General features: G+C 36.0%; 4 protein-coding genes across 4 annotated transcripts; 1 reads left to right on the forward strand and 3 right to left on the reverse strand.

Annotated features, from left to right (window-relative positions):
* Window positions 1-110: 110 nt before the first annotated feature.
* LOC114354183 (zinc finger protein 2) lies at window positions 111-8096 on the reverse strand. The gene is made up of 11 exons (XM_028306449.1): window positions 7881-8096; window positions 7658-7780; window positions 7104-7296; window positions 6910-7008; window positions 6668-6730; window positions 6305-6540; window positions 5536-5654; window positions 5317-5428; window positions 4948-5100; window positions 1214-1406; window positions 111-309 (listed from the first exon to the last, which is right to left on the reverse strand). The coding sequence occupies exons 1-11, from the start codon at window positions 7974-7976 to the stop codon at window positions 146-148; spliced, it is 1551 nt and encodes a 516-aa protein (XP_028162250.1). The 5' UTR covers window positions 7977-8096; the 3' UTR covers window positions 111-145.
* A 957-nt stretch (window positions 8097-9053) lies between these two features.
* On the forward strand, window positions 9054-9693 carry Bka (FCF1 rRNA-processing protein Bka). The gene has a single exon (XM_028306451.1). It carries the CDS (start codon window positions 9102-9104, stop codon window positions 9666-9668), a length of 567 nt encoding a protein of 188 aa, XP_028162252.1. The 5' UTR covers window positions 9054-9101; the 3' UTR covers window positions 9669-9693.
* Window positions 9694-9822: 129 nt separating this feature from the next.
* On the reverse strand, window positions 9823-12189 carry DMAP1 (DNA methyltransferase 1 associated protein 1). Its single transcript, XM_028306450.1, has 8 exons — window positions 11850-12189; window positions 11605-11768; window positions 11310-11528; window positions 11098-11229; window positions 10762-11028; window positions 10538-10679; window positions 10247-10401; window positions 9823-10118 (listed from the first exon to the last, which is right to left on the reverse strand). The coding sequence occupies exons 1-8, from the start codon at window positions 12055-12057 to the stop codon at window positions 10008-10010; spliced, it is 1398 nt and encodes a 465-aa protein (XP_028162251.1). The 5' UTR covers window positions 12058-12189; the 3' UTR covers window positions 9823-10007.
* A 1308-nt stretch (window positions 12190-13497) lies between these two features.
* LOC114354191 (uncharacterized) lies at window positions 13498-27192 on the reverse strand. Its single transcript, XM_028306460.1, has 25 exons — window positions 26987-27192; window positions 26468-26667; window positions 25907-26006; window positions 25531-25661; window positions 25035-25335; window positions 24652-24831; window positions 24490-24567; window positions 23671-23825; window positions 23218-23383; window positions 22702-22901; window positions 20887-20986; window positions 19439-19569; window positions 19057-19357; window positions 18676-18855; window positions 18512-18589; window positions 18008-18162; window positions 17543-17723; window positions 17019-17218; window positions 16456-16555; window positions 16039-16169; window positions 15657-15957; window positions 15287-15466; window positions 15119-15196; window positions 13868-14022; window positions 13498-13578 (listed from the first exon to the last, which is right to left on the reverse strand). The coding sequence occupies exons 1-25, from the start codon at window positions 27129-27131 to the stop codon at window positions 13519-13521; spliced, it is 3987 nt and encodes a 1328-aa protein (XP_028162261.1). The 5' UTR covers window positions 27132-27192; the 3' UTR covers window positions 13498-13518.
* Between the last annotated feature and the right edge of the window lie 586 nt (window positions 27193-27778).

The following is a 27778-nucleotide window of genomic DNA, read 5'->3' on the forward strand; positions in this document are numbered from 1 at the left end:
TTATTTTATATATTAGTACATTTTGTACTTGCCAAAGACCTTTTTTGTATGTGATACACATTACTTTTTTACTTAACCTTAAATTGTACTTCGGAAATAAATGATTTAAAATTTTCATATATTTTTATTTGAATTGAATAATACATTAAAACTTAGAATTGGACGATTTAAAAATATTAGTAAGATCATCTTCGGGATTTTTAACTCTTTTCACAACCGCGTCGATTCCGTGAACTTTCAGGTGCACCTTGAGATTGTGGCGCCCGTTGAAAGCTTTGCCGCATACATTGCAAACATTGGGTCTTTCACCTGAAACAAAATTAGTTTTTAATAATACTTTTGTTATACTAATATAAATTTTAAAGTAACTTTTATTTATTTATTTATTAGGTACACCAACAAAGTCACATACATAATACAGTTCATACATTTTAACATGGTTTAACACATGATACGTATATGACCTCAATTACAGGTCTTGGTTCTTGGTCAGGAACTTTGTCGGTCTGTTAGTTACTTTTTCATGCTTAAACGACTGAACCGATTTAGATTAAAGTTATAGAGATAGTCTTACATGCAGGAATAAAAATAGTTTTTCAAGATTAGTACTCTGACGTACTAATCTTATAGCTCAGCAGCTATGAAGACATTCGATAAACACGTGGTTGGTTCAATTCCCACCTGAAGCATTTTTTTCAAGCTGTCCAAAATCTAATTTTAGATACATAAAACGATTTTTTTTAATTACGCACCATTAAAGGGGTTTGACGCAGAATGTGCACGTCGCAAAATGCGCACTTTTCTATACTAACCTTTCAAGTGCCAGCGAAACGAGACACAATAGAAATAAAGTTACCGCGGTCTCATGCGACCACTTAGGGTTCCACGAGCTAAATATCAAGCCGGGTCTCCAGCGCGTGTTTTTCCCTACACAATACAATCAACAAAATATGTCAACATTCAAAATTTTTTGTACGCAATTTTGTTGAATGTTGAGATGTTTTTGTTGATTATGTAGGGCCAAACACGCACTAGAGACCCGGCTTTATACAAACAAATTCAGCCTATAAAGGTATTTTGTTAAGTACACGTTCTACGTCAAACCCCCACCCCCAATGGTCTGGTGCGTGAGGATGTTGGGCTAACGATTTGAAGATCGCAATGTCAGGGCACAGCCCCCTACAAAGAAGTCTAGGTACGCCAAAGGTTATACCTGTGTGCATACGTCGGTGTTTGATGAGCACGCTTTGCGAGAAGAACTTGGCGGGGCAGAGGTTGCACGTGAGCCGGCGCACGTTGTCGTGCCGGTCGACGTGCACGCGCAGCGCCTCCTTGGTCTTGTAGCGCGCCGGGCAGCGCGGGCACGCGTGGCGCGCCGCTTCGTGCACGCGCCGGTGCGACCGCAGCTGACAAAATAAGACTGTTTATAGGCGCGATGCATAGACGATCTCAAGGAGGTGGACTGGATAAATAAATAAAAGAAAAACGCATCACGCATATAGATAGTTTCATCCACCAAGACGCGCTCCACCATTCTTCCGCTAATGTTTGAGTGTTATCGGTACACGGTAAAAGACAATGCCGGAAATTGGCGTCTTTTTTTTTCGCGCGGCCATCGATCAAACCTTGTTTTTTGATTACAAAATAGTATAATAAACCAAACTTACTATGACATGTATACCTCTAAAATCAGTCTGAAATGAGTTACGAGCATCAGAAGTTTGATGATTTTCATACTAGATTTGCTGTTTGCGCGCAAGTTTTGTAAGAAATTGCAACAAAATAATGACATTGTATGTGTAAACAAACAATACCATCTATTAAAGGCTCCAGACATCAGTATGCAGCAGAATAAGCGCAGTAAAAAAATAGCGCAATATTCTGTTGCAATTTCTTACAAAACTTGCGCGCAAAAAGCAAATCTAGTATGAAAATCATTAAACTTCTAATGCTCGTAACTCAGTTCAGACTGAGTTTAGAGGTATACATGCTGTAGTAAGTTTGGTTTATTACACTATTTTGTAATCAAAAAACAAAGTTTGGTTGATGGCCGCGCGAAAAAAAAAGACGCCACCTTCCATACAAAATCTGGCATTGCCATTTATCCATGAGTGCTGCACAGTGCACACACACTACAATAATGACGCTCGGATGAACAAAATCAAAAATCAAAAATTGGTGGGGCGCGTCTTCGTGGATGAAACGATCTATACTTACTTTAACGACCTTTATAGATATCCCACCTAGATGACATTGACATGGGGACGACGTAATGTCAATACTTGATTATTGGTTCCGATTTTTGCCACGTTGGAAAACACTGAAAAGCATAGCTGGGCATTAACTCGTTAATCCGTTAATCGTTAATTAACGAAGTTAACATTTCTATTAACGGATTAACTTTTAAGTTAACTTTAAAAAATGTTAACGGACTCGTTAACTTCCGTTAAATTATCCTAAGTCCGTTAATCCGTTAATCCAGTACCTACTATTTACCAAAAGCAGGCTGAAAAACGCTAGAAAAACGCGTTCTGACAAGTACGTTCGGGCTTCCAGAACTTCCAGAACCCAAAACAACAGTTTTTGTAACCAGAATACTAACGACACTTGTAAGTTTGTGTGGGACAACTCTTGCAACTGAATTTAAGACCAGTTTTCTTCAACCGATTGAGCTGAAATTTGGTATACTTATGTAAGTACGATGACAATGCAATGTTAAGGTACCATTGAGCTAGTCTGATGATGGAGTCATGAGGGGCCATAGGAACTCCTAAATGAAACGGCGGCATCGCATCGAATTTGGGTTCGTTGGATTTGTCTTTTCGAGCACTTTAGCACTAGATGATGTTCAGGGTCCTGATGATGGAGTCAGGAGGTGGCCATAGGAATTCCTAAACGAAACGGTGGAAACTTATCGAGTTTGGGTTTGCTGGATTTGTCTTTTCGAGCACTTTGGTGCTAAATTGTATTGTAATTGAACCAAGGCTCTGAGATTGAGATACAACTAAAAAGTGTAAAATAAAATTATAATAATTAAAAAACTTTTTTAAAAACAAGCTTTTATTCTGAAATGCAGTTGTACTAAAACGAAAAAAAATAATTGTACTTATGCAAGGTTCAAATAATTTCGAAAGCTTGTAGCGCAAACAAAAAAACAGGCCAAGTGCGTGTCGGATTTTTTTTTTAATTTAAGTTATTTGTATGAAAGATTACGCGGTAATAAGCGGTTTACGATTTACAAGGTATTAAAAAAAAACAACTTACTATACAGTGTGAGTCACGTTAAAGTGTACATATGAAAATAGATGAAACTAGACCAAAGACTCTCCGGGCGCGCCATTCAACGCTTCGTTAACAACGAAACTGAAAATGGCTCTAGATTTGTAATTTTGATAAAGACAAGTTAGATTTCAAGTAAAAACAAAAGATTTGGAAGTAAAATAAGCATTTTAGTTAAAATTAAAATTTTCTCTCCCTGTAGCGGAGAATAATGTTGTGGCAGGCCTTTGTTCAAACGATCATTGCAAACGTTATGATAGGGATAGAGACATGCGATTTTTGGTTTTACGAAGGTAATACGATAGAAAATAATACAACGTAATAAAAACCACCGGTTATAGGGGCATTTTTTGGAGAAATTTGACAAATAACCAAAAAAACGCGAATTTAAAAGCAGATTTTTTTCAAAAGGTATCATTTTTTATTATTTGTTGGCCTTTTTTGTGTATTTTATGTATTTTTTTAGGATCGCCTGTTATTTAGCATTATTACTGTTTTTATTTTATCAGGATTTACCGCTTAGTTTAAAAGTTATTACGTTTTCTTTACAATAAGTAATTGGAAGAAAAAAAATTCTATAAAAAATTAAAAAAAAATCTCAAAAATTTTTTGACCTCTTTTTTGTCGATAAAAATAGGTCTAGTTTCATCTATTTTCATATGTACACTTTAACGTGACTCACACTGTATAGATCTCGTTCAAAACAATTTTCGTTGGTAGTTTTTATAGTACATAATAAATGTACCTACCTACATCATGTTTTTTTTAGATTTTTATTTTCTTATTTTAGAAGTTAGAGAGGGGGGGATACCAACTTTTTTCCACTTTGGAAGCGTCTGTCACGCAAACTATTCGATTTAGAAAAAAAATATTTTAGAAACTTCGATATAATTTTTGAAGACCTATGTATCCATAGATACCCCACACGTAAGTATGATGAAAAAAAAATTTTGAGTTTCAGTTCTAAGTATGGGGAGCCCCCAATATTTATTATATTTTTTTTATTTTTGCATCAAAATCTTAATGCAGTTTACAGAATACATCTACCTACCAAGTTTCAACAGTATAGCTCTTATAGTTTCGGAAAAAAATGGCTGTGACATACGGACGGACAGACAGACATGACGAATCTATAAGGGTTCCGTTTTTTGCCATTTGGCTACGGAACCCTAAAAAAGAGGAATAAATTCCATGCGCGATACAAGTTTTCGAAATTATTTGAACCTTGCATACAATGATTTTTTTCGTTTTATTATCATGTGTTAACGGATTAACGATTAACGTTAACTTGCGTTAAATCTTGTGAAATGTAACGTTTTAACGTTTAACGAAGTTAATTTTTTTATTAACGGTTTAACGATTAACGAAGTTAACTATTTGATTAACGGTGCCCAGCTATGCTGAAAAGTCATTTGCAGGAGGGCACTGCTAACTATGCTGAGATAAAATTTAAATATATCCGATTTTTGCCATTTGACGTTTCAAAATCGTTCAACTAATAGGTGAGCCTTCTTACGGGGCTCATGGTGAGCGAGTAACTTCTGCCCCCCTAGACAAAACGCACTTTTTGATCGAATCGAAAGAATTTGAATTTGATATAATTGAATTTTTTTATTATTTATATTCAACTCTTTAACAACTAGATACTTGTTTTCCGCTCGTACTCACCTTTCTATTAGTACACACTATTCCGCAGTCTGGACACATGACGTGTCTCACTTTACATTTGTGACTCTCATACAATTCTTGAGTCTTGAACAACTTGTCACATTCTTTACAAGTTATAACTTTATTTTCAGAATGCCTTCTTGTTTTATGTATCTGCAACAGTAAATATGTATTTAAGTATTTTTTTATCATAGCGATTAGCAACTTATCTCAGTTTCTCTAGTAAAGCAAGAGCAACTAAACAAACACGCTTTTAATATTATTTTTGTAGTTTCGTTGGACATTATTAAATCTTTCGCTTCTTTGGTGAAATCCAATCTGAAATATTAAGGCGAGCCATGTTTCTCAATGAAAAACAGAAGCTCTTACATTTAAGTTACTTTTCAATTTACACCGGAACCCACACATGTCACACATGTGAGGTTTGGCGTCCGTATGACGCCCCAAAATGTGCCCTTTCAATGCAGATTTACTTGTATACCTAAAACAAAAGGACTATACTGTAGATACTGTATTGAAAAAATCTAATATTTCAACACAGGATACATACAAAATATGACTATAACATTTATTAATTAAGATAGTTACCCTTTTGAACAATGGTCGCAAAAATATTTACTTTCAATATGGGCATAATTGTAATGGCTGTTCAATCGTCTTGGATTTTTAAATTCTTTATTGCAAGCTTTGCATTTCAGCGCTACTTTCTGTAAAAAAATTAAAAATAATAAATATTATACTTGATTATAATCACAGTAAACCATTCTAGTTCCAAATAACATAAATCACTAATTCACTGTAATAGGGATGTTGACTGGGTAATGAAATTGAAATTCTATTTAGTCCGTCATACAGATAATAAAAAAAATTAGGACACATATTTTTTTTTTTTTCATAATTGAATAATTACAGTAATAAATTGAGTTGAAATGTCGCGTGACGTCACTTTTGAGTAAAAAATCTACTCAAGCGTGACGCAACGCGCCATTTTAACTCGATGTAGCACTGTTATTACCTATTTATTTATGAAAAAAAATAAAAAATATAAGTCTAATATTTTCTAATTATCTGCCTGACAGACAAAGAATTGAAATTTTGTCATTTAGCCTATTGAAGTGTTCATCACATACTTTTCTTACATATGGCAATCGAATCCACAACAAAATGCGTTTATAATACGACGACAGTCGTACGATTAAACAAACAAATTATCAAGTTTATTTGCCAAAATAAAATAATCCATAATAATATTTAAAGTTAGCTACTTAATTTACCTAAACTAAACGTTACAAAAATAATATTTATTATTAATTAAACTTAAGACTGTATAACAATAATGAAAAATAAAACTTTTTACCTTTCCATCGTTGTGTTCCTTTAAGAAATGGTATTCTAAGTACATACTTGCTCTATATCGTTTGTTGCACAAGTGACACTTTCGTCCATGTTGCGGGAGGTGATCTAACCTGTGTGCTAGTAGACTGTGCCATGCGTTAAACCTCTCATAGCAAATCTTGCATTCTGTACCTGTCATGTGTGTCTCTAAGTGACTCTTCAACATGTTTTCATCTTCGAAATTTTTGGAGCAAATACCTGTGTAAATTGTTAAAAAATATTTACGAGTACTTAAAATTTGATCACAATTCAACAAACTGAGCAGGAGATGCTGAGCAGTTTAATTAATTATATCAACATTATTAAGCTTGAAATGTATTATTACCACATGGCCAAGTTTTGTTAATTTTTTCTCTGGTCTTAGGAGCATTCCTCTTTGGTTTTATAACTGAAAAGTAAGAAAGAGGAATACACATGAAATACACATAAGAAATATAAATTACAATCAATTATGCAAATATGGATTTGGGACCAAAGCAAGATCAAAATTTTATTTCTGTTGTAATTAGAGAAAATAGAAATGAATTAATTTTTCAATCTACACCATTTATTGTTGGGTTAACTTACCTTTGCTTTTTTGTATCTTTTGAACCTTGGTTTTTGGCCTAGTTTTGACAATTTTAACAGAATTCTTTTTTTCAATTATCGGTTTTGTTTGCTCTAGAACTGTAATCAAAACATATAATGATGTAATGTCATACTGAATAGGATCACAACGAGGGCATCACAATCTGCTGCACATAATAGTTAATCATTCCCACCTGGCTTGGTTTCATTTTCTATTTTAATAGGAAGTCTCAGCTTACAATCTTCATAGTTAAGGTATTCTTCTTCAATGTAATCCACATCTTCATAGTCATTCTCATTCTCATATTTTACTTCTTGCTTCAAACTGATTTCTATTTCTGGTTCTGCATCAGTTTGAAGATTTTCATTTTTAGGTTTTCTAACCAACTAAAAACCAAAGATTATTAGTTGTCTATTTAAATATTCAGTTCATTATAGGACTAGCACTTAACTGAATCCTAAGGTATGGGAGCAGCACAGGAGGGTGTTTTTGTTGGCTATCAGGTGAAAAGTAAGCGAGACTTCAGATTTGTATTCTCTACTTATATGTCAATGTCACTACTCCTGTCCTGTCAATACTCCTCCCGTCATGCTCCTATACCTCAGGCACAGGCTCATTTAAGTGCTATACTTATAGTCTTGAAAGGCTAAAGACTATAAGGCTTAAGAGAAAATCACAGTCATTAAACTCCAAGGTACATTTANGCGGTACGGATTTATAGAGGCCTAAAATATTTGGGTGAATTACCTGAATGTCTTCCAGTAGTTTTGTTTCTGAGGACACACAATTTTCTCTAAATTCTATAAAGGATTTCACTGCAACTACACATTTAGGGCATAGTTTTTGTGGCATTGAATCATACAGTTTCACCTATAACCAGAAAGAAATGTTTGATATTACAATAAAAAATAAGTTTTATGACTGAACACAAGATTATGTATGTGTATATCAAATAGCACAAAATACTTACATTTAAATTGGTTAATAAATTATAATTTGTTACTAAAGTATCATCAAATGGAATCATTCCTCGTTTAGATGATAAACAAGCTCGACATATCTCCATGGCTTGTAGTTACAAAATTGACTTAATCAACAAAATTTGGTAATGTAAATATGTATTAGCCAATCCGCTAAATAATAATTAATGAATAAGATACATGAAATTAAATGAAAAATTACGAAAATTATATACTTTTTTGACAATTTTGACAGAATATTAATGACGTTTATGATTGAGTTTTAAAAAAAACTTGTGATTCACAGCTTTGCACTAACTTATTTTTTGACGTTGCTTGGCCTTGGCTTGATTCGCACAGAGATAAATCGAACTATATCGATTGGCACAACACTAGCAGTCTGTATGGAAGGAGGGCCATAGAGGTGCTAATTATATGGAGAGGCCTTAGTGATCTATGATCTATACAAAAATTGCCTAAGTACATTAATGACAAACAGCTATTTATTGACGTGGATAGGACAAAATGTTTGTGTGTACATACTTGGTCTTACCAAGAATGTATTTGTCAGCTGCCTAAATTGCAGCCATTTTCTGTTCCCAAATCGTGCATGTAATAAGCACGTTTATTTTAAAGTTATGCCCGGTCCATAGTTTAACGTCCATGACGAGGGTATAAAACCACACGTGTTTGTGACAGTGACATAAATGACAAGAGCAACATAACCTAAAAAATCTAAACAAAATAGAACAAATACCACGTATAATTTGCAGTCCAGAAAAACTAATTAAAATAAGTGTTTGTGTTTTATTGTGGTGGTTTACAGAATTACGGATTTATCATGGTAATTGGTCATATTTCTTTTTCTGTATATTGGTGTAGAAATATTATTAGTTTGTTTCGAAAATACCACTATAGAAACGAAAGTAACTCCGTCTGTCTACCGTACATTTCATGCTTGCCACCTAATGTAAGGTCAAGGAAGAACGTAGGACAATTTTATTTTTATTCAAGTTTTCTATGGGACATGCACGCGTTAGTCTTTCTCTGGCGCGTGTAAAGGCTAGTGCCGTACGTAGTAACTTATGAGATCCAAAACCTACTATTCCTATATAATATCTATTTGTGTAATTAATATCTTTTTTTCATAATTTTATCTATATAATGCCGATTTTCCAATACAGGGAAAAGCACGTAAGACAAGAAAAATTGTGGAAAAAAGGTTTGCAAAAATGAAGAAAATGATAAGTCCTAGTGACAGTAGGATAAAAGCTAAGGAAAGAGCAGAGCCAAAGAAGAAGAAACCTGTTGACCCACATGAAATGAAGATCCGAGAAGTTCCACAAGCCAGCTCTGCATTGTTCTTTCAATACAACACTCAGTTAGGACCACCATATCACATTCTGGTTGATACAAATTTCATCAACTTTTCAATTAAGAATAAGCTAGACATTTTACAGAATATGATGGATTGTTTGTATGCCAAATGTATCCCGTACATAACAGACTGTGTTTTGGGTGAATTAGAGAAACTTGGAAGAAAGTATCGTGTAGCATTAAGAATAATTAAAGACCCTCGCTTTGAGAGAATTGCTTGCCTGCATAAAGGCACTTATGCTGATGATTGCATTGTACAGAGGGTGACACAACATAAATGTTACATAGTAGCAACAAATGATAAAGATCTCAAAAGGAGAATAAGGAAGATTCCTGGTGTTCCAATAATGTATGTTGCTGATCATAAGTACACAATAGAAAGGATGCCTGATGCGTATGGTGCTCCAAAAGGAGCAATTTGATGATAATAAAGAATATGAGTTACAATATGTCTTTTATTTTCTAAATATGAATACATTAATTTGTTAAATGTATTGTTTGTCATCAGCAAATTGCAGTTGTTGCATGAATAAACAACAATCTAAGATAATACTTATTTATTATTTGATCATGGTTTCCTTAAAATATGATTCTATTTGTATTTTCAATTTGCTTTCAAACAAGCTATGACATTAACATTATATCTTGCAATTTGCTAGTGACTTAAAACTTAATGCACTAAGCAATTATTAAATTCACTTCACAGTATTATTTAAACGCTAGTCAAGCAGGTCTAAATTGTCCAAATAGTTTACACAATACTATATGGTAGAATTCAGAGCACTAGGTGAGCCGACAACATCAATTATTTCACCCACAGGTTTTGTTTCACCATCTGTAGAGATGCATATTGATGCTGGAATAGTGAGAGTCTGAAACAAGTTATTTATGTTACTTACTTTTTTATAATAAACAAATAACCTACTAATTTAAATTTATAATTTTGTAGTAATCCATCAATTACTAGATTCATGATCATAATACTTAAGTATCTGATTACCTTTCCTGGGTTCAGTGCTTCATATTGATGCCTTAGTGCCTGTAAGTCAAATTCACAAGCAACTAGTGCATTTTTCAAATCAATAGCCAGGGCCAAATCTGAACGCAGTTCATTGAAGTGTTTGCATATGGCTTCAGTTGGTGTGGGAGCTATGTCTGAAACAATTATTTATTTCATGTGATTAAAGGTTTTGTGTTATGAGCTATAAAGACATTGGATTTTATAACACTCCTGGCTTTGGGCAGGTGATCAACATAATATCAACTAATTAGGGAGAATTGAAAAACCTACCAATATTCATTTGCCGCAAATCTTGTTCAATGGCCTTAGTCTTTCTTTGTCCAACTCCTGGAGGCAATTTCATTCGCTGAGAACGCAGCCAAACCCCAGTGCTCCTTGCCTCTGGGAATTTGATGCCTGACCACTCCACAGTCTAAAACATTTTGAGAAAATGGTAAGTTATTTCAATTTTTGGTATTATTACAATCGATGAATCAAATAATAGTAATACTGACTACTGTTTCTATGGCACGAACTGGCCTCTGTTGTGTTGATAGTTTCTTTTTGTGAAGTTTCCTGTCATGTCTTCTTGCAATGTTTGTTGCAGTATTTGAGGGTGTACTAGTTCCCTCTGTATTATTTGGTACCGGATTTACTACTGGAGTATTTCCACATTCTGCCCTTGATATTAACTTCTGTAAATCTTGTGTCTTCCTTTCCCGTTCACGTTTCCTTGCTTCAATCTTTTTCAATTCAGTGAGCAGCATTTGTTCTTCTTCAATCTGTAAAAATTAAATTAAAAAATTTTTTTTAAATAGAACATATTTTATTTTTGAAATTATTTCACATACCTGTTCCTGGGTTCGATCAAATAATCTTCTTAATTGTTCCTTCCTCTTCCTTTCGTGTTCAGCATCATAGTGATAAGTCCGTTTCTCTCCATTGACTGTAGTAACAGTGTTTGACCATGGATTTGTTTTTACCTGAATATAACAAAACAATAAAAGTATTAATTTTAAAGTAATTATTGTGAAATTAGTAAATGGAGCCATATTACATTTACCTTGCTTAAAGTGGCACATATTCCATAGTATCGTTCTTTTAGGTCCTCTACACTTCTGTCTCTGAAGGCAGCTCGGTCCCATCGATCATGAATGACAATAAATCGCAAATCAAAACGCTGACACAGGTCCATCAAGTGGTCTGTTTCAGCTTGACTCCAGTCTTCTGATTTGAGATATTGATTATATTCTGATTCAGAGTATGAAGGTATTGATACTTGCTGAAATCAGTAATACAAAGATACATTTATTTTGTCAAAGTGTGATAAATATGAATGAGAAATGTGCTGTACCTACCTTGTTAAATTGTGCAAATGGATATTCTTTAGTTTCATCAGAGACTCGTTTCCAATGATGAAAAACTGCATTATCTTTTCGAGCAGGGTTTGTAAATGGCGCCCAAATCCACTTTCTGGCTTTACGCATTCCCAGCTTAGCCTTAGTTTGTTTGTAGGCTTTTCCTAAAAATAATAAAATATTTTGAATTGCTTTTGTGATCCAATAGGATGTGTTTTAGTTATCAGGCTAAGAACTAGACTTACCAGTATCAGTGGGTAGTAACGGAGGTAAGTCTTTGTTGGAGTCATTGTACAAGAGAGCAAACACTTCCCGATGCATTCCCTCCGGTCTTTTTACAGCCTTAGCGGTCACATACTTCTTTTTTACTTTGTCACCATGTATGATGCTATCCCTGCTAATTTCCGATGCTCCTGGTTGTTCTATGTCCAATATGTCTAGAATATCAGCCATTTTTACAACACACTACACTTTATTGTTTTTTTTATTGTTATGATTGATATTTTTTTTAACCAGTAGACAAACAATATTCAGAAATTCAAGAGAAAGAAAATCCAAGCGAAAAACACAAGAGACAAATTAAAAATTTTTGACAATTGACAATGACACTGACAAGACGCTGTCACGCTGACAATAAGGGGCGTTTGACCGAAAATAGCATTGTTAGCTAGTAAGAAAAATGGCGTCCATTTAGCGGTGTGCTAAAAAAAATATATGTGAAAACGTCATTTTTAAAGTTAGCTAACGTGTCCTTGACAAAAACATGCTAAAGTTTTTGGCGGTTGCCATGGAGATTGCCAAAAATTCCCAAGAAATTCAATTTTTGGCCAAACGCTCCCACAGAAATAAACCATAGATAAATCTATAACCAAAGAGAAGATAATCGATTAAGCTTGCGCGGCTATGGGCTATTTATTTTTAAATTAATTGCCAACTTACATCTATATCCACGTTAATTATAAGAATCTAAATTCATGATTCTTGCTTGTGCAATGTGCATCAATCGTGGTTTGGTGTACGGCTACACTGTAAACTATCCATTTCCGTTTTTGCTCTCGCTCTCATCAAATGGTGATTCTTTGCGATAGAACAAGACGACATGACAGGCAATGGATAGTTAACACTGTTGCCGATGGTACAATGGTTCGGAAACGGTCCAACGGCCAAGAGGTCCCGGGTTCGATTTCCGGCCGGGCAGAAATTGAAATGATGAATTTTAATTTTTGTGATGGGTCTGGGTGTTACGTGGTGTTACTATGTATCTATAATAAATAAAAAGTACTTATTTTATGTATGTTTATAACCATTGTCTAGTACCTAGACAATACCAAGTTTTGCACAAATTACCAAGCTTTGCTTAGTTTGGGACTAGAAGCACAGTGTAAAATGTCCACGGCTATTATTTATTTATTTACAGTGGGCCACAGTTCCATTTTTTCTCTCGCTCTCATCAAATGGCGATTCTTTGAGATAGAACGAAATGAGTAGCTGGATTAATGTTCCTCGAAAGCCTACTCAGCCTTATTTTTATCACACTGGAATGAAGCGTCCATGAGCAGATCCCCTACCTAAGTGCTAAGCGTTAATATGACTGTATTATATGAGACTGAAAGTCGACGAGTCTGCCTGCATCATCACGTAAACCTACTCGTCTCTAAATTCTGCCATTTCATTTTAAAATCGCTTCACGGAGCAAAGTAATTCCATTAAAAAAACAAAGAACTTGTTAAAGCGGGCTGGTGTGGAAGGCTTTAGCAGGAGATCAAGAGTAGGACCTTTCAAAATTAAGTAAGTACTGACGGCTTGCAAATGCCTGGGATTGCTGCGTATCGCTGCCCCATACCAGTCTTCTCGTAAAAAGTTTTTGAAGCTTAATAAAATGAATTGTATTGATAAATTTTAAACATTTATTTTTTAGTTATCAACTATCCTTTGTACAACTCTTCTCATTCCAACAGGGCTGTCCAGTGGGACCTGTAATTAAATTAATTATTTACGAATGTGAGTCATAAATCACAAAAATATGGAATTAAAAAAAAATGATTTCTTTATAATTGTGTCGGAAACATAGTTCTATTAATTCGAGTTTTTTAAGGTAACTAGGTAAGTAGGTATCTACCTATACATAACTTAACGACATTCTTAAATGTTGCAAAATTAATAATTTGACTCTACGAACCGAAAATATTGCGTTAGCGTTAAATATTGCTGGCGGTAGGTACTTAGTTGCCATAATTAAGATATCTTAAAGAAAGAATCATACTGATACTCCTGCTGCATTCATCCAATATAATTTTAGTTTATCGGTCTCTCTGAAGTAGCCCTCAATCAATCCATTGACGATGAGAGTCTGCCGAGAACTAATCAGGAATTCGCCTTGCCCCGACCACTCGAGATTGTCTACCCATTCCAGTTGTCCTAAAATAAGAAATAAAATTGTTGATAATACGGTAAATAAATAATAAATAAATAAATATTCTTGGACATTTTACACTGCGCCGTTAGTCCCAAACTAAGCAATGCTTGTCTATGGGTAACTAGACAACGGATATTAAACATACTTCAATAAAATTTTTTTGTAAATAGGTACATACACATTATACATAGAAAACACCCAGACCCGTCACAGAAACTAAAATTCATCATTTCAATTTCTGCCCGGCCGGGAATCGAACCCGGGACCTCTCGGCATAGTAGTACCACTGCAGTAGTACGTTCTGAACTACTACACCTAACGGACGATATAACTTAATAAGCTTTGACTTTTGCTGTAATTGTTTTAACGGCTTTTACCCGTGGTCCCCCCAACATGTCCCCCTGGTGGGTCCACGGGTAATTTTTTTTACCCGTTGTCCCACCGTTCTGAACTGTGTTTGCCAGTGGGTCTACGGGTAATTTATTTTAACCATGGTCCCACCGCACTAAGTGGCAAACATTTATCTACACTCATTATAAAAAATGTTCTTGCAATTATTAATTTCGATGGTATCCTTTATTCTCAAATAAATATGAACTTAGGAATTAAGTCTTATAAATCTATGGTGCCGTACCTACCCACAATTATTTTCTATAATTAATTATAGATTTTTTTATAGTACCTATTATAGATACCTAGGTAACATGCAATGTTTGCCACTTAGTGCGGTGGGACCATGGTTAAAATAAATTACCCGTAGACCCACTGGCAAACACTGTTCAGAACGGTGGGACAACGGGTAAAAAAAATTACCCGTGGACCCACCAGGGGGACATGTTGGGGGGACCACGGGTAAAAGCCGATTTTAAGCTAGTTGAGGTTAAATAAAATTCTCATAAAACTAATTTATTTTTTGCAATCTTTTAAAAGCGCTTTTATTTTTACTGTAAAGTATTTGCGTGAAGAAGTAATAAACATGAATCTATTAATCCTTACAAATTAAGTAGGTACAAACTTTAGAGTTTTAAATGATGCTATTCGTAATTTTATCGCAGCCTGGCACTAACAGTTAGATAATAGGTAGGTACCAGAACCTACCTGGTGTATTAGATACTGCATCCAAATTTCCATTGTAAATTGTAACAGTCAGGTTCGTGTTTTCAAGAATTTCTTCGACTGAAAAATAGAGAATAAATTACTATGACGAATTATTGCGATACATACATGTACTTAACTCAGCAGAATATCCCCAAAATGCCCACTTACCCATATTCTTAGCAGGTCTCATGAATACATCTTTAAACGCTTGAATGACTTCTTCTCGACGGCTGTCGAAATCTGGTTCTGATATTCCCAAAGCGGGGGCAACTCTTTCTGTCATGAAGGTGTTGAAGTCTACATTGAAACCAGTGACATCCCGTAGGTACTTCTTCTGGCCAAATATGTCTAAAAAAGTGTAAATAAATTACATTTTATATTGAATTGATGAATGTACCCTTTGGTGTAGGTCAACATCACAACAGCAATCTCATGCCTGTTGCATATTAGCTTAGGCTATTATGTCACTGTGAGTAGGTATAAAAATGTGCTGACATCACTAATATCCATAATGTTAAACAAACGGAAAAATACTTACCTTTTGTAGTGGAGTCGTAAGTTACTTTCTCAACTATGTGACCTAAATTGACAGCTACAGCTCCAGCCTCTTCATTAACAAATTCACCTAACGATAAGAATTTCTCGTACGCCTCAGCCAGTTGTCCTTCGCTAACAAGATAGGTGGTTTCGTTCGAAAAATTTTCTATAGCAGGACGACCGTTGCCGTCAATGTAGCCAAGCTCCTCTAAGTAGAAGCCCAGTTTGGTCAGAGCTACCGCTGGTGATATGATACCGTTGCCAATGACGATGCCTTTCAAGTTGGCTGTTGAGTTCTCCGCCTGTTAAATAATAAGTGGTTTGTAGAATTGGGCATCGTAACACATTTTAAATAATAATTTATATGAAATCATTCCACCCACTTTATCCAGACCAAGAACAAGAGACATTGCGAGTTGTGCTCCATAGCCTTGTCCGACTATGTAGAGAGGAGTATCCACAAATTCTTCATGACGGGCATAAAATGACTCCAAAGCTTGCAGTAAGTGTTCAGCTAAAAAGAAAAACAAGTTAGAATCTTTATTAACGGGATTAAACTATGGTGTCTACAATAGATACCTTAATCTGATTTTTTTCTTAGATACCTATAAAAGAATTTGTAACATAGTATAAGGTAAATCTATAATAATCTTAGAACTTTGTGATTGATTCCACTATAACGTAATTGAACGACGCAACCATTATAACAGGGAAAAATCAGGAAATAGGAAAATATTGTTCCGTTTTTCCGTAACGTGATACTCTATTAAATATTACAAAATAAACGTAAATGATCTTACTATTGGTATCAAGATTTCCAGGTATCTCAACATCGCTGGCAATAGTACTAAAGCCGGTCCCTAGCGGTGCATCTACGAAGAGGAGGTTGTAGTCATCAACCTGTAAAATTTTGCATTCTATATTAAGGTAAAGGAATTACCTATCACCACTAATAATAGCAGATTTTCCCAATTATTTGTATGGCAATAAAAATTGTGAGAGGCTAGCATCAAATACCTATACTGAACATGAAAAAAAAATGCATTACAATATGGCTAATTACCCAAGATGGGCATAAAAATTACTACTAATAATGGACAGCACATCAGACGAGACATTTTTGTCGCAAATTCACACTCAGTGGCGTAACTATACCATCCGAGGCCCGTGGCAAATTTATTGAGGCGATTGGTATGAACTGGTGTACCTAGACTATCAACTATCATCTTCGAAATCGGTAAATTAAATGTAATTTTTCTGAGCTCGGCCTCTTGGGCGCGGGACCCCCTCGGATCGGGGGCCCGATGCAATAATATTTAGCTTGATGTGCCGTCTGTACTTTTTAAGTACGATACGTACTTACCCAAGAGTCGTTTCTTTTTTCCAAATTGAAGTCGAACGGGCCAAACATGCCGAAGTTGGCCAGCAGGCTGGGAGGGTCTCCTGTGACGCCGTCCAGCCACAGGATCAGCGGCCGGGAGCTGGCCTCGCTGGCCAGCGACGGGAAGAACCACCAGAACATTTTACCGACGTCTGGGATCTCGGCGAATTCTGCCGTGTTGGCTGAAACAAAAATACACCTTTAAGGTAAAAGTCAATGGCAATGCCTCGTGAATACCTACCTATCTTGAAAAAAGACGTACAGAATAAGTAAACCTACTTAATTAGTTACTTGTAGAAGCGAAAAAAAGATCACAGGCTGATGTTATTTTTTAAAACATGCCTTGAAATATTTGCACCGTCATCAAACTATAAACAGAGTTATAAACAGCTTTGAACAAAGCGCTGTGAACTTCTTGAACTGCAAACATAGGTAGTGTTATTTTTACCTTCTTCGAGTATCAAATTCACAAGAGGTAAAACTAATTCGTCAAATGAGTTACATACGTATGCCTTCAAGCCATGTATTGTCTATTTCTCCGTTTCCATCTTCTCCATTTCCATTATTGTCATCTTCATCTTCTCCGTTTCCATTATTGTCATCTTCTCCGTTTCCATTGTTTCCACCGTCACTATCGACTATTCTTTGTACAATTCTTCTCATTCCAACAGGGCTGTCAAGTGGGACCTGTAATTAAATTAATTTGTTATTTATGAATGTGAGTCTTAAATCACAAAAATATGGAATTTAAAATAAAAAATCATTTCTATAAATTGTGTCGGAAACAGTTCTATTATTAAGAGTTTTTATTAGGTAGCTAGGTAAGTATCTATGTAATAGATAACATAACTTATATGAAAAGTTGCAAAATTACTAATTTGACAGTACGAACCTAACCAGCGTTAAATATTGCTGGCGGTCGGTAGGTACTTAGTTGCCATAATTAAGATATCTTAAAGAAAGAAACATACTGATACTCCTGCTGCATTCATCCAATAGAATTTTAGTTTATCGGTTTCTCTGAAGTAGCCCTCAATCAATCCATTGACGATGAGAGTCTGCCGAGAACTAATCAGGAATTCACCTTGCCCCGACCACTCGAGATTGTCTACCCATTCCAGTTGTCCTAAAAATGAAATGAAATTGTTGTTAATACGATAAGCTTTGACTTTTGCTGTGATTTTTTAAGCTAGCTGAGGTTAAATAAAATGCTCATAAAACTAATTTATTTTTTGCAAGCTTTTAAAAGCGCTTTTATTTTTACTGTAAAGCTTTAACATGGGTTACAGTAGTATTTGCGTGAAGAATTAAATTAATTAAATCTATTAATTCTCACAAATACAAACTGTAGAGTTTAAATGATGCTATTCGTAATTTTATCGCTGCCTGGCACTTTAGATGTCTAACAGTTAGTTAATAGGTACTTAAGTACAGACTTGATTTTTATTGTAACCTACTCGTATACCAGTACCTACCTGGTGTATTAGATACTGCATCTAAATTTCCATTGTAAATTGTAACAGTCAGGTTCGTGTTTTCAAGAATCTCTTCGACTGAAAAATAGAGAATAAATTACTATGACGAATTATTGCGATAAATGGACTTAACTCAGCAAAATATCCCCAAAATGCCCACATACCCATATTCTTAGCAGGTCTCATGAATACATCTTTAAAAGCTTGAATGACCTCTTCTCGACGGCTGTCGAAATCTGGTTCTGATATTCCCAAAGCGGGGGCAACTCTTTCTGTCATGAAGGTGTTGAAGTCTACATTGAAACCAGTGACATCCCGTAGGTACTTCTTCTGGCCAAATATGTCTAAAAAAGTATAAATAAATTATATTCAATTGATGAAGGTAGGTAGGTACCCTTTGGTGTAGGTCAACATCACAACAGCAATCTCATGCCTGTTGCATATTATTATTAGCTTAGGCAATTATGTCACTGTGTGTAGATATAAAAATTTGCCGACATCACTAACTAATATCCATAATGCTAAACATACGGAAACATACTTACCTTTTGTAGTGGAGTCGTAAGTTACTTTCTCAACTATGTGACCTAAATTGACAGCTACAGCTCCAGCCTCTTCATTAACAAATTCACCTAACGATAAGAATTTCTCGTACGCCTCAGCCAGTTGTCCTTCGCTAACAAGATAGGTGGTTTCGTTCGAAAATTTTTCTATAGCAGCACGACCGTTGCCGTCAATGTAGCCAAGCTCCTCTAAGTAGAAGCCCAGTTTGGTCAGAGCTACCGCTGGTGATATGATACCGTTGCCAATGACGATGCCTTTCAAGTTGGCTGTTGAGTTCTCCGCCTGTTAATTAATAAGAGGTTTGTAGAATTGGGCATCGTAACACATTTTAAATAATAATTTATATGAAATCATTCCACCCACTTTATCCAGACCAAGAACAAGAGACATTGCGAGTTGTGCTCCATAGCCTTGTCCGACTATGTAGAGAGGAGTATCCACAAATTCTTCATGACGGGCATAAAATGACTCCAAAGCTTGCAGTAAGTGTTCAGCTGAAAAGAAAAACAAGTTAGAATCTTTATTAACTGGATTAGACTTAGGTGTCTACAATAGATACCTTAGTCTGATTTTTTCTTAGATACCTATAAAAGAATTTCTAACCCATCATCATCATCATCACCGGTAGTGATCACCGGATAGTCAGAGGCATACTAAACATTAACGTCAAGCTGGAGAGGTCCCGTTTGATGAAGTCTACGCTCCGCCCCTCTAATGCTCATATTCACTGCCCCGAACTGGACCTTTCGGTGTCGGTTGGGAGCTCGATTCTTGAGATTGTTGACAAGTATGTCTACCTCGGACAAACGATCCAGCTAGGTAGGTCCAATTTCGAGAAGGAGGTCAATCGTTGAATCCAACTCGGCTGGGCAGCGTTCGGGAAACTACGCAACATCTTTTCGTCCAAAATACCCCAGTGCCTGAAGACGAAAGTCTACAACCAATGTGTGTTACCTGTGATGACTTATGGCTCGGAAACGTGGCCCCTCACTATAGGCCTTATACAGAAGCTCAAAGTTGCACAGCGTGCTATGGAGAGGGCTATGCTCGGTGTTTCTTTACGAGATCGAATCAGAAATGAGGAGATCCGTAAACGAACTAAAGTCGCTGACATAGCCCGACGGATCAGCAAGCTGAAGTGGCAGTGGGCTGGGCACATAGTACGCAGAACTGACGGCCGATGGGGCAGTAAGGTTCTGGAATGGAGGCCACGTACCGGAAAACGCAGCGTGGGACGTCCACCCATAAGGTGGACCGATGACCTGATAAAGGTAGCGGGAAGGCGCTGGATGCAGGCCGCTACCAACCGTGCGATGTGGAAGTGCTAATGCTTTCCACGTTGATCGATTGGTAGCAGCCTGCATCCAGCGCCTCCCTGCTACCTTTACGATGTCGTCAGTCCACCTTGCAGGTGGACGTCCCACGCTGCGTTTTCCGGTACGCGGCCTCCATTCCAGAACCTTGCTGCCCCATCGGCCGTCAGTTCTGCGTACTATATGCCCTGCCCATTGCCACTTCAGCTTGCTAATCCGTCGGGCTATGTCAGCAACTTTAGTTCGTTTACGGATTTCCTCATTTCTGATTCGACCTCGCAAAGAAACACCAAGCATAGCCCTCTCCATAGCACCTTGTAACACAGTGTAAGGTAAATCTATAATAATCTTAGAACTTTGTGATTGATTCCACTATAACGTAATTGAACGACGCAACAATTATAACAGGGAAAAATCAGGAAATAAGAAAATATTGTTCCGTTTTTCCGTAACGTGATACTCTATTAAATATTACAAAATAAACGTAAATGATCTTACTATTGGTATCAAGATTTCCAGGTATCTCAACATCGCTGGCAATAGTACTAAAGCCGGTCCCTAGCGGTGCATCTACGAAGAGGAGGTTGTAGTCATCAACCTGTAAAATTTTGCATTTTATATTAGGGTAAAGGAATTACCTATCACCACTAATAATAACAGATTTTCCCAATTGTTGTATCGCAATAAAAATTTATGAGGGGCTAGCATCAAATACCTATACTGAACATGAAAAAATATTGCATTACAATATGGCTAATTACCCAAGATGGGCATAAAATTACTACTAATAATGGACAGCACATCAGACGAGACATTTTTGTCGCAAATTTGCACTCAGTGGCGTAACTATACCATCCGAGGCCCGTGGCAAATTTATTGAGGCGATTGGTATGAACTGGTGTACCTAGACCTCAGATCATAGAAAGAGAATAGATATGAAGTCGCGCGTAANCATAGACTATCAACTATCATCTTCGAAATCGGTAAATTAAATATAATTTTTCTGAGCTCGGCCTCTTGGGCGCGGGACCCCCTCGGATCGGGGGCCCGATGCAATAATACAGTATGAGTCACGTTAAAGTGTACAGACGAAGGCACGTCAACGTAACCACTGTGGGTTTTTGTGCAGTTGTATTAAGGGCGAGTTTGCAACAAAAATGGGTAACCTGATGTGCTGTCGTGTGTACATATGAAAATAGATGAAACTAGACCTATTTTTATCGACAAAAAAGAGGTCAAAAAAATTTTGAGATTTTTTTTAAATTTTTTATAGAAATTTTTTTCTTTGCAATTACTTATTGTAAAGAAAACGTAATAACTTTTAAAGCGGTATATCCTGATAAAACAAAAACAGTAATGATGCTAAATAACAGGCGATACTAAAAAAATACATAAAATACACAAAAAAGGCCAACAAATAATAAAAAATTATACTTTTTGAAAAAAAAAAAACTGCTTTTAAATTCGTGTTTTTTTGGTTATTTGATAAATTTCTCCAAAAAATGCCCCTATAACCGGTGATTTTTATTACTTTGTATTATTCTCTATCGTATTACCTTCGTAAAATCAAAAATCGCATGTCTCTATCCCTATCACAACGTTTGCAATGATCGTTTGAACTAAGCCTCTCCAGGCGCGCCATTCAAAGCTTGGTTAACAACGAAACTGAAAATGGCTCTAGATTTGTAATTTTGATAAAGACAAGTTAGATTTCAAATAAAAACAAAAGATTTCGAAGTAAAATAAGCTTTTTAGTTAAAATTAAAATTGTCTCTACCTGTAGCGGAGAATAATGTTGTGGCAGGCCTTTGTTCAAACGATCATAGCAAATGTTGTGATAGGGATAGAGACATGCGATTTTTGGTTTTACAAAGACAATACGATAGAAAATAATACAAAGTAATAAAAACCACCTGTTATAGGGGCATTTTTTGGAGAAATTTATAAAATAACCAAAAAAACACGAATTTAAAAGCAGATTTTTTTCAAAAAGTATATTTTTTTATTATTTGTTGGCATTTTTTGTGTATTTTATGTATTTTTTTAGTATTTCCTGTTATTTAGCATTATTATTGTTTTTATTTTATCAGTATATACCGCTTAGTTTAAAAGTTATTACGTTTTCTTTACAATAAGTAATTGGAAGAAATAAAATTCAATAAAAAATTGAAAAAAAACCTCAAAAATTTTTTGACCTCTTTTTTGTCGATAAAAATAGGTCTACTTTCATCTATTTTCATATGTACACTTTAACGTGACTCACACTGTATCTTGATGTGCCGTCTGTACTTTTTAAGTACCATACGTACTTACCCAAGAGTCGTTTCTTTTTTCCAAATTGAAGTCGAACGGGCCAAACATGCCAAAGTTGGCCAGCAGGCTGGGAGGGTCTCCTGTGACGCCGTCCAGCCACAGGATCAGCGGCCGGGAGCTGGCCTCGCTGGCCAGCGACGGGAAGAACCACCAGAACATTTTACCGACGTCTGGGATCTCGGCGAATTCTGCCGTGTTGGCTGAAACAAAAATACACCTTTAAGGTAAAAGTCAATGGCTCGTGAATACCTCCTATCTTGAAAAAAGACGTACAGAATAAGTAAACCTACTTAATTAGTTACTTGTAGAAGCGAAAAAAGATCACAGGCGGATGTTATTTTATAAAACGTGCCTTGAAATATTTGCACCGTCATCAAACTATAAACAGAGTTTTAAACAGCTTTGAACAAAGCGCTGTGAACTTCTTGAACTGCAAACACAGGTAGTGTTATTTTTACCTCCTTCGAGTATCAAATTCACAAGAGGTAAAACTAATTCGTCAAATAAGTTACATACGTATGCCTTCCAGCCATGTATTGTCTATTTCTCCGTTTCCATCGTTTTCATCTTCTCCGTTTCCATTATTGTCATCTTCATCTTCTCCGTTTCCATTGTTTCCACCGTCACTATCGACTATTCTTTGTACAATTCTTCTCATTCCAACGGGGCTGTCAAGTGGGACCTGTAATTAAATTAATTTGTTATTTATGAATGTGAGTCTTAAATCACAAAAATAATATGGAATTTGAAATAAATAATGATTTCTTTATATTGTGTCGGAAACAGTTATATTATTAAGAGTTTTTATTAGGTAGCTAGGTAAGTATCTACGTAATAGATAACATAACTTATATGAAAAGTTGCAAAATTACTAATTTGACAGTACGAACCGAACCAGCGTTAAATATTGCTGGCGGTCGGTAGGTACTTAGTTGCCATAATTAAGATATCATAAAGAAAGAAACATACTGATACTCCTGCTGCATTCATCCAATAGAATTTTAGTTTATCGGTCTCTCTGAAGTAGCCCTCAATCAATCCATTGACGATGAGAGTCTGCCGAGAACTAATCAGGAATTCGCCTTGCCCCGACCACTCGAGATTGTCTACCCATTCCAGTTGTCCTAAAAATGAAATGAAAATGTTGATAATACGATAAATAAATAATAAATAAATAAATATTCTTGGATATTTTACACTGCGTCGCTATAGTCCCAAACTAAGCAAAGCTTGTACTATGTGTACTAGACAACGGATATAAACAAAACATACTTGAATACTTTTTTTTTGTAAATACATACACATTAACATAGAAAACACCCAGACCCGTCACAGAAACTAAAATTCATCATTTCAATTTCTGCCCAGCCGGGAATCGAACCCGGGACCTCTCGGCATAGTAGTCCGTTCTGAACTAAGATCATAGCTATGATCTGAGGTTCTGAACTACTACACCAAACGGCCGACATAACTTAATAAGCTTTGACTTTTGCTGTGATTTTTATGAGGTTAAATAAAATGCTCATAAAATGGCAATTTATTTTTTGCAAGCTTATAAAAGCGCTTTTATTTTTACTGTAAAGTTTTAACATGGGTAATAGTAGTTTTTGCGCGAAGAAGTAACAAACATGAACCTGTTAATTTTTACAAATACAAACATTAGAGTTTAAATGATGTTGTTCGTAATTTTATCGCTGCCTGGCACTTTAGATGTCTAACAGGTAGTTAATTAGGTACTTAAGTACAGAATTGATTTTTATTTTAACTTAGTCGTATACCAGTACCTACCTGGTGTATTAGATACTGCATCCAAATTTCCATTGTAAATTGTAACAGTCAGGTTCGTGTTTTCAAGAATCTCTTCGACTGAAAAATAGAGGATAATTATTATAATGACGAATTATTGCGATACTTGTACTTAACTCAGCAAAATATCCCCAAACCACTCACCCATATTTTTAGCAGGTCTCATGAATACATCTTTAAAAGCTTGAATGACCTCTTCTCGACGGCTGTCGAAATCTGGTTCTGATATTCCTAACGCGGGGGCAACCCTTTCTGTCATGAAGGTGTTGAAGTCTACATTGAAACCAGTGACATCCCGTAGGTACTTCTTCTGGCCAAATATGTCTAAAAAAGTGTAAAAAAATATATTCAATTGATGAAGGTACCCTTCGTGTGTAGGCCAACATCACAACAGCAACACAAAGCAATCTCATGCCTGTTGCATATTAGCTTAGGCAATTATGTCACTGTGTGTGTGTGTAGGTATAAAAATGTGCCGACATCACTAACTAATATCCATAATGCTAAACAAACGGAAAAACATTTACCTTTAGTAGTGGAGTCGTAAGTTACTTTCTCAACTATGTGACCTAAATTGACAGCTACAGCTCCAGCCTCTTCATTAACAAATTCACCTAACGATAAGAATTTCTCGTACGCCTCAGCCAGTTGTCCTTCGCTAACAAGATACGTGGTTTCGTTCGAAAAATTTTCTATAGCAGCACGACCGTTGCCGTCAATGTAGCCAAGCTCCTCTAAGTAGAAGCCCAGTTTGGTCAGAGCTACCGCTGGTGATATGATACCGTTGCCAATGACGATGCCTTTCAAGTTGGCTGTTGAGTTCTCCGCCTGTTGAATAATAAGAGGTTTATAGAATTAGGCATCGTAACAATAAACAGTAAATAATAATTCGCGACTGTGCGACGGGCAGCAGCAGTGAGTGTGCTAGCGCGACAGCAATATAATTACGCGCGAGTGATAAGGATGGGTAGCTTGGGGTCATTGGACAAAATTCTACATGCTCGGCGACCAGACTATACCCACTTTATCCAGACTAAGAACAAGAGACATTGCGAGTTGTGCTCCATAGCCTTGTCCGACTATGTAGAGAGGAGTATCCACAAATTCTTCATGACGGGCATAAAATGACTCCAAAGCTTGCAGTAAGTGTTCAGCTGAAAAGAAACAAGTTAGCATCTTTATTAACTGGATTATACTTAGTTAGGTGTCTACAATAGATACCTTAGTCTGATTTTTTCTTAGTTATAAAAGAATTTGTAACACAGAGTAAGGTAAATCTATTATAACAGGGAATAATCAGGAAATAGGAAAATACACTTATAATTCGCAACATTTTGTTCCGTTTTCCCGTAACGTGATACTCTATTAAATATTACAAAATAAACGTAAATGATCTTACTATTGGTATCAAGATTTGCAGGTATCTCAACATCGCTGGCAATAGTACTAAAGCCGGTCCCTAGCGGTGCATCTACGAAGAGGAGGTTGTAGTCATCAACCTGTAAAATTTTGCATTCTATATTAAGGTAAAGGAATTACCTATCACCACTAATAATAACAGATTTTTCCAATTATTTGTATCGCAATAAAATTATGAGAGGCTAGCATCAAATACCTATACTGAACATGAAAAAAAATGCATTACAATATGGCTAATTACTTAAGATTGGCATAAAAATTACTACTAATAATGGACAGCATATCAGACGAGACATTTTTGTCGCAAATTCACACTCAGTGGCGTAACTATACCCTCCGAGGCCCGTGGCAAATTTATTGAGGCTATTGGTATGGACTGGTGTACCTAGACTATCAACTATCATCTTCGAAATCGGTAAATTAAATGTAATTTTCCTGAGCTCGGCCTCTTGGGCGCGGGATCCCCTCGGATCGGGGGCCCGATGCAATAATATTTAGCTTGATGTGCCGTCTGCACTTTTTAAGTACGATACGTACTTACCCAAGAGTCGTTTCTTTTTTCCAAATTGAAGTCGAACGGGCCAAACATGCCGAAGTTGGCCAGCAGGCTGGGAGGGTCTCCTGTGACGCCGTCCAGCCACAGGATCAGCGGCCGGGAGCTGGCCTCGCTGGCCAGCGACGGGAAGAACCACCAGAACATTTTACCGATGTCTGGGATCTCGGCGAATCCTGCCGTGTTGGCTGAAACAAAAATACACCTCTAAGGTAAAAGTCAAAGGCAATGCCTCGTGAATACCTATCTTGAAAAAAGACGTACAGAATAAGTAAACCTACTTAATTAGTTACTTGTAAAAGCGAAAAAAAGATCACAGGCTGATTTATTTTATAAAACATGCCTTAAAATATTTGCACCGTCATCAAACTATAAACAGAGTTATAAACAGCTTTGAACAAAGCACTGTGAACTTCTTGAACTGCAAACATAGGTAGTGTTATTTTTACCTTCTTCGAGTATCAAATTCACAAGAGGTAAAACTAATTCGTCAAATGAGTTACATACGTATGCCTTCAAGCCATGTATTGTCTATTTCTCCGTTTCCATTATCACTATGATCAGCCACCAGCCACCAAATCAAAACACCTATTCCAGCAGCTACTGCAGCAGCCGTTAGCACTGAAACTACAATCACCACCGTCCTCACCATATTTAACTCATAAAATTGCTACAGGTGCGTTCGCCGCTGGCCGCACTAATTTACTTCATAATCAAATATTATTAGCGCAATCTACTGATTAAGATAAATAAATGACTTAATATAACGATTTCATAAAGAAGATAAGCAAGCGACACAAATACAGATAGATGGATTTAAATAATTTCTTTCTAAACGGTTAAATTAGTCTCTATCAGTATGATTTAAATTTTACGTAGGCGTAATGTTATATTAATTAGCTGTTATTAAATATCATAAAGTACTTGCCTACTTAGATGGAACTTTTGTAACTATTGATATGATTAAATGAAAACTATACTACCTATATACAAATGAATTGATTAAACTCGTATTTAGTATGTAGTCCTTTGCACGGCATACTCGTAGTAATGTAGTATTGTAGTAGGTAATTGTCCATGGGTATAATGTAGGTAGCTGAATGTCAAATTAAGTGATTGCAAAAGGAACTTTGGAATTGTGACTTGTATGCTTAGGGTGGGTTGCACCATCTTACTTTAACTTTGACAAACGTCAAAAATCTGTCAAACTCCATACAAAAAGCACCGGTTATCGTCATAGTTACCGTTAAAGTTAGGTGGTGCAACTCAGCCTTAATATTTATTTTGTTTTTTGGCTTC

This window comes from Ostrinia furnacalis, unplaced genomic scaffold (assembly GCF_004193835.3).
Source record: "Ostrinia furnacalis isolate ACB-3 unplaced genomic scaffold, ASM419383v2 OfSCF1955, whole genome shotgun sequence".
Lineage (NCBI taxonomy): Eukaryota > Metazoa > Arthropoda > Insecta > Lepidoptera > Crambidae > Ostrinia > Ostrinia furnacalis.